At 42.4% G+C, this 12,401-nt stretch overlaps 1 protein-coding gene across 9 annotated transcripts in view; it reads right to left on the bottom strand.

Moving 5' to 3' along the window:
* Positions 1-12,401, bottom strand: part of srcin1b (SRC kinase signaling inhibitor 1b) — a gene marked incomplete at its 3' end in the record, with an annotated part of 90,327 nt that overhangs the window by 39,878 nt on the left and 38,048 nt on the right. For 8 of the 9 annotated variants that reach the window (XM_079577838.1, XM_079577840.1, XM_079577841.1 and 5 more), the window contains exon 3: positions 4,588-4,614. In XM_079577838.1, coding sequence (XP_079433964.1) covers positions 4,588-4,614 — 27 coding nt within the window. Of the gene's footprint in view, positions 1-4,587; positions 4,615-11,715; positions 12,272-12,401 lie in introns of those variants that run through there. The other variant, XM_079577846.1, reaches the window with a different exon arrangement.

The raw sequence follows: 12,401 nt of genomic DNA on the forward strand, positions 1-12,401 counted from the left end.
TACTTTGTATGTGGCTTCTCAGTGAAACAACGACAATAAAGAAATACAAGACTGGCAGTGTGACAATATATACATTTTCCGATATATCGCGATATTTTGCGAGAGGATACGATACCGACACTTTTTATTCCGATATCGATCCTTTTGATGACCTCATGCATATTCATGAGCGACATCATGCATAATAATGAGGCAGCAATGCTTCACAAAGGTTCATAAAGGTTAAAAGTGGCATGTTTTTTTGTAATCGTGATGAGGTTATTTTTGTTCAATACATCGATTACCACAGTATCGCGTAACAATTACCCCTAACAAAGGCTGTAACTTTTCATTTTAAATATGTGACCTGGCCCAGGGATGATCAAGCTCACAAGTTTATCCATTTTGCTGGTGATTTGCAGTCTTTATACTGGATTAGGTGTCAAGCTAGTGTTATTAAGATGGCCATGAAATAAAGTACAATGACAGGTATGTGCCTTGTTTTCATAGTGACCATAATTAGCCTATTATTACACATATAGTTACTGTGCAATTTCCATCTAATATTATTCTATTATCAGTAAAGCAGCAGTAATGCAAGTTAAGTCATGTTTTAGCTCCAGTTTAGATATCATTCAGTCCAATTTACCTTATATCGACCCGGTTTAGTCCTGATTTGATCTTGATCTCGGTCTTGTGGTACTTGGAAGGTCAAATATTTGAAGATGCTGTAGTTGGATTGAAAAGTTTGAGAACCGCTGCTGAAAAGTAAAAAGCTACCGTGCTTGTTTTGGTTTTTACTCATCCCTTGTGGCATTGATTCGCATGACTTTAAAGCAGAACTAAGTAACTCATGCCCCCAGAGGCCATAATACTACGCTGACAGAAAAGACAAAGAGAGAGAGGGATATTGTACATCCAATTACACAATGGAGATCATTTTTTCATTCAAACTTGGCTGTAAATACTGTTTAAGTGGTGCCAGCCCGCAGTTAGCGTTGCCCGTTAGCCTGTTAGCTTCTTCTTCATGATTTCATTAGTGTGTATTGGTGGCTCCGACCCGGATGCAGGAAAGTTGCAATTGTGGTTTTCTGGCCAGAGTCACCAGGGGGAGATGAATGACCCCCCAATCATCCCATTAATAATAATAATAATAATAATAATAATAATACCTTTAATTTGTAAAGCACTTTACATGGAATCGTATTATAGTTCTGTATAGTTCTTCTTTAAGTTAAGCGGGTTAAGCGGGTTCAATAGCAACAAAAGGGTTTAAAAAGTTTGAGACACAAACTCAAAATGTTGTACTGTTGCTTTTCAAAATGTAATGGACAGTGTTAAATCAAGGACCGAGACGTCGCCCGGCATGGCGCAGCTGGGGCCCCACCCTGGAACCAGACCTGGGGTTGGGGCCCGAACGCGAGCGTCTGGTGGCTGGTGGCACGGGGCCCGGCCGGGCACAGCCCGAAGGGACGACGTGGGCCCGCCCTCCTGTGGACCCACGATCCACAGAGGGATGCGTAGGGGTCGGGTGCGGAGAGGACTGGGTGGCAGTCAGAGGCAGGTGCCTCGACGACCTGGTCCGCATTCGCAGCATCTGGCGTTCGGGATAGCGTGAGATCGATAGACGGATCGGTGCTGCGTCAGCAGTGATGCGGTCGCTGTATCGGTCTGTCGTGGTGAAGAGGGAGCTGAGTCTGGGGGCAAAGCTCTCAATTTACCGATCGATCTACGTTCCCACCCTCACCTATGGTCATGAGATTTGGGTAATGACCGAAAGGACAAGATCGCGGCCGAAATGAGTTTCCTTCGCAGGGTGGCTGGGCGCACCCTTCGAGATCGGGTGAGGAGCTCAGTTACCCGGGAGGAGCTCGGAGTAGAGTCGCTGTTCCTTCGAAAGGAGCCAGCTGAGGTGGCTAGGGCATCTGTTTCGGATGCCTCCTGGTCGCCTCCCGCGGGAGGTGTTCCAGGCATGTCCTAGTGGGACAAGGCCTCGTGGAAGACCCAGGACACGCTGGTGGGACTATGTCTCCGAGCTGGCCTGGTGTCGCCTCCGGGTCCCCCCAGAACAGCTGGAGGAGGTGTGTGTGGATCGGGAAGTTTGGGCATCTCTGCTGAGACTGCTGCCCCCGCGACCCGGCCCCGGATAAAGCGGAAGAAAATGGATGGATGGATGGATGGATAAATATGTTTAACCAATTCAATGTTGAGTTATCTTGCTCAAAGGCTAGAATATCAAAGCTAGAATTCCACAGTCGGTAGAAATAGCGCTAAACAATACTGGGCATAATCATTACTACATTAGATAGAAATAGCTTTACGTAATGTGCCCGTCTCTCATGTCTTCCAGCATGTTGTATTAGTACAATAGGTACCAATTGTCTTGTAGAACTAATACTGTATGTAACACAGTGAATCCCGAGCGTCTTCAACGACTGCGGATGACTGCATATTTAAATTGAATTATGTCTAAAGCGGCAGCCCCGGAAACAGACTCAATTTTTATTCACTATGTCAGCAATAGCTTCTGCGCGGTTCATCGTAGAATATCAAGTGATTTTCTAGTTTGAGACGCCGTAAGTGCTTAGGTTAGCATACATTTAGCTACAGTCTCCCCAGGGCTTCATCAAAGCGAAGGGTCAAAAGACTGTGTTCAATAATAATGTATTCAGAGCTGGAACAAGAACGCGCTCAAGGCTTTTTGACATATCATTCACAGACCAGAGCAAAAAGTACTGGCAGCTAATTTACATTTTTCTCCCAATAAAAAGAGTATTTTTTTATTTTTTATGATTGAATAATATTAGCACCATGCAGGCACAAACTCGCTCAAGCAGGTGATGTGGCTAAGCTGTGCATTTCCATACCCCAGGTGTATCGAGATTTATGAGTCTACAGAATCTTATGAATTTAGATCAGGCGAGGCAATCCGGAGATACAGGCTTTTTCAGTTTTATTAAAAAAAGTAGACGACAGCACTATAAAATTCTCCCGCTTTAAACATTTTTCAAAGGCGGTATCGATGACAATAACACATATGAGGCGAGGCAAGAAGCTCAGAGGTTCTTTACCTCACGTCAACTAGAGCCTACAGGTGTGGATGTTACCATGGTGACAGGGATATAAGTATTGTGTGACATTCACCAGTTTCATACAGCGCTTGGAAGGGGCTACTGTCCAAGAATATGGCCTTTAAGGGAAAGAAAAGAGAGAAATCTGGAAGAACTTAGATCATATAATGGTTAAGATATAGTACGTTGATAAAGGAAATGTATATATAATCTGATGATTAAAAAATGCCAACATAAACCTCTCAACCAAGTGCATTTTCTCCAGTTCGGCCTTACCAAAATCTAAAAGCTTCTTGAAAAAAGCATCAAACTAGCGACGAAGACAAAGCAAAAAAGTGGCCAACAAAGCAGAAAAAGAGCAACATGAACGTGCCGGAAAAGCAATAATATAAAGCAACAAAGACATGACTAAAGAGTGATGTGAAAGTTACAAAAAAGCCACAAAATAGCAACAAAACCAACAATGCAAAAAGACACTGACGAAAACCCGACAAAAAGCGACGAAAAAAGTGATGAAAAAGCAACAAAAAATACAAAAATATGACAAAAATGCTTCAAAAAATGTATTAAAACGCATCGACAACGCGACAAAAATGTCACAATCAGTTCTGGAGGTTTTAGCTTTCAAATGAGGTGTTACACTGACCAAGCTTTCCCCAGTTTTTAGATTTGGGTAAAGCCGAACTGGAGAAAATGGTTCAGGTGGGGGATAGGAGGTTAAAGCAGTACAGAGTAACTCATGCCCCTAGAGGTCATAAGCGCCACTGCAGGTGTCGTAGCAAGTTGCGTTTTTTTACACATTAATTGTCCATGAGAGTAAAAGCTGCGCTGACAGAAAAGATAAAGGGAGAGAGGGATTTTGTACATCCAATTACACAATGGAGATAATTTTTTTCTCTCAAACTTAGCTGTAAATTCTGTTTAAGTGGAGCAAACCCTGTTAGCTTCTTCTTCGTGTTCTTTAGTGAACAGACTTCGCGCTCTACCGGAAGTGTCAAGAAAACAGAAGTTCTGATCCCTGGCAAAAAGAGGCAAAAGCGGGCGGGGCGGAATAAGGTACACATCTCAATTTCAATGTTTACAATTAGCAAACAGCAGAGGTTACTGTTATTTATTTATTCAGCCCTAACCCAAAGAGTTCCTACTTAAAAGAAAGGATACATTTCAGCCAAATGAATATCGTGACCAATTACTACTGAATTTCTCACCGAGGCATCGCATATCACTGCCATTGATACCCCCATCACTCCACTTCACCCTCCAGATCCTAATCACATAATATCCATGAGTGAGTGTCCCAGGGGTGGCAGCAGATTAAGCTCAACTCCGCCACAGCCAAGAAAACCACGCTCGGAGTCCGCCTCACGATTGAAACGTGAACATCACCAAAGCAGCGATAAAAGACTTCTACCTCCAAACGCATAGAGACATGTGACCATTACTTAAACGAGGCGAGCATGCAAAGACACACGATGAAAGAGATCCATTTAGAGAGGCAAATCCACAAACAGAAGCAGCAAAAAATCTTGGCACTGACCTTGAAGCTCCAGTAGTTTGGTTGTTGCTGGGAGCAGGAAAAACAAAGAAGACAGGGAGATAGAGGGGAGAGAGAAGAGGGATGGAACGTTAGACATTTTGTCATGTGCTGCACTAAATAACACGATGGCTGTAGTGAAACCAATGGAGCAAAAGCAATGGCTGTGTGAGAACGCAGCTAAGTGGGAGACAGTAGGACGTGATACCATAGTGAGATATTTGAGATGCGCTGCACAATTGCATATACTACTAAAACTAGAACAAACAAAATAACTGCAGACCACACTGGGAGAACATGGTAACTCAACACTAAAGGCCTGAGATATACCAACACTTACGCTGGTGGTATGTCTCACCCACTCTTTCAGCTGATTTCAACCACTTTCAAGCTGAACTGTCCTGACTAACAAAGCCTATGGGCCAAAAGAATCTTAACCAAGGGAATATCACCTGCACTGAATTCAGGTAGTCATTGGAGGGAAAAAAAATCCTGGCTTGAAATGACTAAGACCTTGGAAAATCACAATTTAAAAGAAAATACTATAAGACATTTGCATCATTAGTGCAAAAGAGCTGGGACTTGAAGCATCAAATAAACACATTGTTTATAGACTTTAATGTTCTTTATTGTTGTTTTGTTCCTTTTGTACAATGTCCTTTTTTGTTACTGTGAAATGAAAATTCCTATTGCATTGAGATGGGGGTGGCCGCTCAAAGGCTTCTTGCTTCAGCCCACTCCTTTTGACCAGAATGCTCAAATAAACAATTAAACTAAACTAAAAAATAAGTTGTGTTGATTTGAGCTTAAAGGCCCCGAGACTTTTTCTTTTTTCCTTGGGATGGAAAGTAATTTGTTTTGTCCTTCAGCATATTGTAAAAGCAGTAATGTGTGAACCTTTGTGCACTGAGCATCTAATAACAAAGCCTTTGAAAGACCATGAACTAACCGCTACTTGTTGACATTATCATGAGAGTATAGTCCCTCAGAAAATTGTGAAATGCTTAAAAACTCTGTAAGTGTTAGAAAGGTTATTTCTGGGATTTGTACTAAGGAATTAAGACTTGACTTGTGACCCTTGATTTGTGAGTTTCTGATCTCACTGAGCGATCATTTACATAATGATAATGACGACTCAATTTGAACTTTATTTCAATAAGCTGGACCTGCACGTGGGCTCGACTCAACTCGATGATCAAGACTTGAGAGTGACCTCGACTCAACATAATCTTCATTCGAGGACAAGCCAGCGGGAGAAGAAAGTGATCAAAACCAAAAACATGGACAGGATTTTACATTTTAAACCCAAACGCTCCCACATCACAAAAAACGATGATTCTGCTTGATCTTTTTCCATTTGTGCTCACAACATAGATTTGCAGATCACTGATCACATTTTCAAATGGAGAGAAATGATATCAAACCTCTGGCAACCGCAAAACTGTCAAATGCCCTGTCTTTTTCCATATTTATCTCAGAGGCAAACGTGACGGACTAATTATCTCCCTGATAGCCAGATGAATTTACGTTGTCCTTCACTGCCATCATAATAGGACTTTAATTGCCTGTAATTGCTTCTGCGCTATTCATCAAATGTTTACAGTGACTTTGTGCACACCAACGAAATGGAAAAAAAAAAAAAGGAAAAAAGGATACACTGCTGCCAGCTCTCACTTCGCTCTCCTCAGAAAAATGGTGCACTGGCTCCGGCCCAAGAGTAGGATTATACTGATAAACACTGGATTAAGACACTGCCATTTCTACTTTATTTTGGGCCATAGCCAATATCTGAAGGCATACAGTAAGTTCGGTGCCCGATCTGTCCATATGTAGTCATGGTAAAACATCAGCAGATAAGGCACATCACTTAAAGGGGCTAGATGCAAGTTAGCCATTTTATACTCTCTACTGCCACCTCAGGTCATACGTGTAACTGCACCTTCTATATTAGGCTCGTGCATGGCGGCACTTTGGACCCGAATGAACACCTTTTTGAGTGACAGTGCAGGATTTTAGAGGCAGTTGTGGTGAATATGTTTGGGCTCCTTCAACACTTTAGGACATTGTTGAAACATGTAGGGGGAGGATAATACTTAATTTTAACATTTTTAAATTCCGTATAGTCCCTTTAAGGCAGGGGTCGATCTTCCAAATATGTCAGGGTAAAGAAATCGCTATTTGTCTGATTTTTAAACAGCAAGAAAAGACAAACTGCACATCATCAGGCTTCCTAAAAGGTGCTCATGTTTCGGTGTCTCTCAAACAGCCACGGCCATCTCCTATACTCTTTAAATTCATGAGAACAAAAGGGTACAAATTTAAACCGACACAAATTACCGATTGTCAAAAGGATTCTGTTCAAAAATAGGATTCATTATTGCTTCAGATTTCTGCAGAAGCCTTTCGAATTTCATCATTTTCCCGGGCGTACAACCTTTTCCTTTCTGATGTGATTCGTTTGCACACAATGCTGCAACCAAAGCTCGTGCTACTTTGGAGCGTACATCCAATTAAATACATGGATTTTAAGGTGCATAACTGTAGCTTGTTGGCATTGAGTAACAACTGTCAGGCCTCATCAACAGGAAACACAATAATTGGACTTTGCTTGTCAGTCTGGAGGATTGTAGGTGAAGTAACAACAACACAGGGATCATAAAGTACTGAGCGTCCAAATGACATCTCAAAAAGACTCGTCAATAGTGTGATTAAAGCACCACCTACGAAGTCACATCTGAAAAGCTCTTAGAGAAATTACATTCCCTGAGAAATTAATCTGAGGTGTAGGTGTAACTCGACTCACCAACTGTTCAGGGAGATGCCTACTCCCAAATATTTGCTTTGCGCTCATGTGTGTGGATGTTTTTCAAATTGTCAAGTGGAGGAGGCAAGAAAAGAGGAAAAGATCCCGACTTTGAAAGTGCAACAGGCCTGTGGGCTGCTCTGACCCAGATCGGCCGAGAGAGAGAGAGACAGAGAGGGAGAGAGAGAGAGAAGCAGAGATGACTGCAGTTCGGTACAAAGTCTGGTAAATTACACACAGGCCATGGGAAACGGTCAGCTCATTAAATGTACCAGAGGAAGGAAATACAGAAAGACTTAATGTTGTGCTTCTTATATTGAATTTGATTGGGTCATGTTTTTATTACCCCCGACATGCAGAGGATGTTTTGATGGTTAGCAGCAAGGCGAAAAAGTTGTGGTAGTTTGAGTCTGGTGAAATTTCTGCTAAAGGTCAGGGAAGCAGATCAAGTTTCCAACACTGATACTTTGTGGTTGATGTGGCCTTGGAGCGGTGTGCACTCACTCATCAGATGCAGAAATCTACAGTAGTTAGCACTTGTTAAACTCTTCATGAACATTTCAGGCTTGGTCTGCCGCTGGTGTCTAAAATCAGGACTAAACAAAGTGAGGCAGCGGTTCAGTTTTACACAGCAAATATCTGGAAATCCATTCATTTAATTCAACGACCTAAATAAAATAGTAGTACTTGTAGGGCTAGTGACTAAATAACTGAGCAGATACAAAACCTTGGGTAAATTGCACCCTTTAAGAGTCAAAACATAATACTGATTTGTGATCAGTACAGGGAAAGTCTTGCAAGCTGCAGCTTGTCAGATCCTGTATAATTTGAACGGAACAATTCGTCAAGGTTGCCACTTTATGTTTTGTCTCTTAGACAAGAAAATCAGCAACTATCATAGAAGCCCCAATTGCATAGTTTCTGATTCTGACACACAATATATACAGGTGAAACTCGGAAAATTAGAATATCGTTCAAAAGTTCATTTATTTATTTCATTCAACTTAAAATGTGAAACTAATACAGTATATGATATAGACTCATTACATGGAAAGTGTCATATGTCAAGCCTTTATTTGTTAGAATTTGGATGATTATGGCTTACAGTCCATTTTCAAAATATTAAAAGTTTATGAGTTTTTTAATTTGGGTTTTACTGGGGGGTTTGGGTTTTTCAAGCTGAGCCATATTAATCAAAATTATAACAAATAAAGGCGAAATGGTAAATGGACTCAACTTATATAGCTCTTTTCTATATCAGGCCCAAAGCGCTTTACTGTAGGGAACCAGACACCCATTCACTCTCTCATTCATACATCAATGTACGCAGACACAGGAGGCAAGGAGGCTGAAGTGTGTTGCCCAAGGACACAACAACAGTGTGCATTTGCGGGAGCGGGGATTTGAAACCACGACCTTCCGATCACGAGACGACCCGCTATACCAACTGCACCACCGGCTACATATCCCACTTTGCAAGTAATGAGTCTCTCATATATTAGTTTCACAGTTTAAAGCAGAACTATGTAACTCATGCCCCTAGAGGCCATAAGGCGCAGGTGTCGTAGCATGTTGCATTTTTTAACTCATTAATTGTCCGTGAGAATAAATACTACGCTGACAGAAAAGACAAAGGGAGAGAGGGACATTGTTCATCCAATTACACAATGGAGATCATTTTTTTCACTCAAACTTGGCTGTAAATACTGTTTAAGTGGCGCTAGCTTTGCCTGCCTGTTAGCTTCTTCTTCATGATTCTATTAGTGCGTATTGCGCCTCCGATTCGTAGGCAGCGAAGTTGCAATTGTGGTTTTCTGACCAGAGACACCAGGGGGATTAACACTTGTATTACCCCCAGAGGGACTATGAAAAGGATTCATTTAGGTAAACAACTTCGTACTGCTTTAAGTTGAGCAAGAGAAATGAATGCACTTTTTAACGACTTGCACTCATTTTCCGAGTTTCACCTGCACTATAAGTATCCATGGTCTCAAAGTCTCAAAGTCTCAAAATACAAAAAGCTATTATCTGCAAAAGGTAATGAAAATGTGGCATGTTATTGGTATGGATTAGGCCATAAAAACAGGCACAGAACATGACCTGGAGATGTGCACTTACACATTTACAGGCACCAGCAATAATAAAGTTGTGTTGTGGATATGTGATATTTTATTTTGGCAGCGGATTGGACCGTGCTTCACTAGTTATTACTTCTAAATGTGTCACTGACTTGCCCCGCTGCTTCCATTACTTACTAGTACAAAAACAAGCTAATAATTCTGTCACGGATAATTCTTCCGAGTTAACCACCTCACGTCCTTGTTCTGATCGCTCTCCAATTTTTGAGCACTTTCACAGCGTGGCTTTATAATTACGAGCTGACAACTGGAAAATGGCGGTTTGTTCTTCTAACCCTTTCTGGGCTCTATTAACATGGCAAAAAAAACAAGCATCCAAAGTGTCACGAATGTATTTCAACATGTAGCAAATTCATGTAGCCAGATCACTGCTTTACTTTCTTAGGTGCCCACCAATTTCAAATTTTTAAAAGCTCCCAATTTTCCCCCAAACAAGTCTCAGAATGAGCCAAATGTCAGTGAAGTTGAATTAGTCTGCCCAGTTCTTGTTTTATCACGTTTCAAAAGAGGTATTCATTTTCCAATAAGAGGATCACTTCATGTCTTCAACACCAGGGGAAATTGTATGTTAATGTTTTAGCTCTATCATCTGTTAAGGGCGCTGAAATAAGATTTATTATAATACTATCTTTATTCAATGATTATTTGTTTTTATATACAAGCCAATAATCTCACTTATGGTAATGAAACATGCTCTGCTAACTGCGATGGCAATAAAATCCACAGCACAGAGGCGCCACTGGGATCCGGACCAATGACCTCGAGGTCTGGAGTTTGAGAAGGCCTGATCCTGTTGCACTGCAGTCAGTCGGCCACTGCTCTTCACAAGTGTCGTAATGAGGGATAGGTCACATGCAGTGGTTGACATTGTGGTAATACATTGTATACCTTAAGTGGACATATACCTTATGTATATGTACAATAAGAAGTGGACATAATTGTGGCTTATAAACATGCTCAATGTTAATAGCTCTCATGTATACTGAAATACAGAAAAATACATCTGGTGAGAAATGACATGATTTAGTAATCATGCATGTTGCTTGGTGCGCCCTCCAGTGGCAGCAGGGGGAATTAACAATAATTAAAAAAAACAAGGTACAAGACACCATTTTTACTTGCGGCATGCTAGGAAATCTATGGCGCCGGGACAAACACATTTTGGTTTCTGAACAGCTTTGACCAAGTTGGGCAGCGAAAATCCTGAATGGATTCTATCTATTCAGCAAAATCCAGGAAATACAGATCAGGTTCAACAGTAGAAAAAGAATTGACCAAAACAAACAGGATTATTAAAGACTGTGTGAATGACGTAAAACAACTACGCTGGGAATGTTTCTGATGAGGGGAAAACTGGTTTAAAACTCTAAAAAGTCGATCATGCATAACACTAGGGTTGGCCATCACAGCCCTACAGAAGTTAGCCAAAGCCTTGGTCTCCCACACCCTCCTTCTTAATTTGGAGTAAATTAATGTTCGGTGCGCCTCTCTGAGTGGTGAAAATCTCCACTCACTAGAAGATGTATTATTGATTTCCTTCCCAAACAACTTGGCATTTTAGGAAACATAAAACCTACTCTATCCAGTCCAAGCAGCCCCCTCTGAGCCATGACTCAGTGACTAGCGCCTGCAATATTTCTCAATCACTTGAGTCGAAGTCCCAAGGCGCCCATATGCAGCGATACAGACAGACGAACGGCGCGAAGGGGACGAGGCGAGAGACATGCTTGCCTGACCTGCATGCCAATAAGTAGCCATCTTTGTACCCACCCTCTTTTTTTCTTTTTTTTTAAATACCCTCCCAGGCTTCTTTCCCCATCCCATGTGTAGCCATTTACTACTATACATCACTGCTGCCTCCCATAAATGCAACCTGATACATACAGTAGAAGCACACACACGCACACACACGCACGCACTCACAGAGATATCCGTGCCATTGCTCTCTGCAGGACCACACCTGACATCACCTGACAGCTTGTGCACAGATAGCCACAAACAACATGACAAATGGGTGACTAAATTGCCCGTATAAAACGCTCAAAAGACTTCCCTCCCACCCACAACATGCGAGCCCCTCTACAGCATCCCACTGTTATGTCACCGAAAAGGAAAACACCGGAACGTCTCACCATCACATCACACAGTACAGTAGCTACGGATGCAAGGACATGGTTAGAGAGAGTTTACCGTTGCTACTTCACCAGCGCGTCGGCCGCCTGGTGCATGCTGCTGCTCTGCACGCCTCCCTCTTCCTCCTCCCCTCTTTCCATCTTTGATTTTTTTTTTTTTATTTTTTTTTTTCCTGCCTTTACTGCGGCTCTCCGGTCTCTTCCCCGGGTCCACAGGATCAGCCAAACAGTCCCCCCGCGCTGGTGCCTGCCTGTAGTAGCGCCTGGGAGGCAGTTAGCATCTCCCCCCGCCCCTCCTCCTTCTCCTCTTCCTGCTATCTCTCTCTCCTTCTCTCTCTCTCTCTCTCTCTCCCTCCCTCTCTATCTCTATCTCTTGCTTGTCTATCACTTCCTCGTTCGTCCGACAAAACGCAGTGGCTTTGAAAAATCCCCCCCGCTCCCTCACTGTCTCCCTTGGAACAGCGTGTGCCTGCCTTTTTTCCCAATGCGAGGGCTTTGCCAACCATATGATATCACACGCTCGGCCATATATGGGCACGGCGGGTTGCCATGACGACACCGAGACTCCACCTGTTTCGCTCCATCCCTCTCTGTCGCGGTCCGGCTTTTTTTCTGCAGGAGATGGATGGGCTAATTAGGGTTAATGTTTGCACCAATCTGAAGATGGCACACAACAGGGACTTAGGTGATAAATTTGACACAAAGCAAAAGCGGTTACATATATATGGCAGCAAAAGAACAGTG

This window comes from Gobius niger (genome assembly GCF_951799975.1).
Source record: "Gobius niger genome assembly, chromosome: 19".
NCBI lineage: Eukaryota > Metazoa > Chordata > Actinopteri > Gobiiformes > Gobiidae > Gobius > Gobius niger.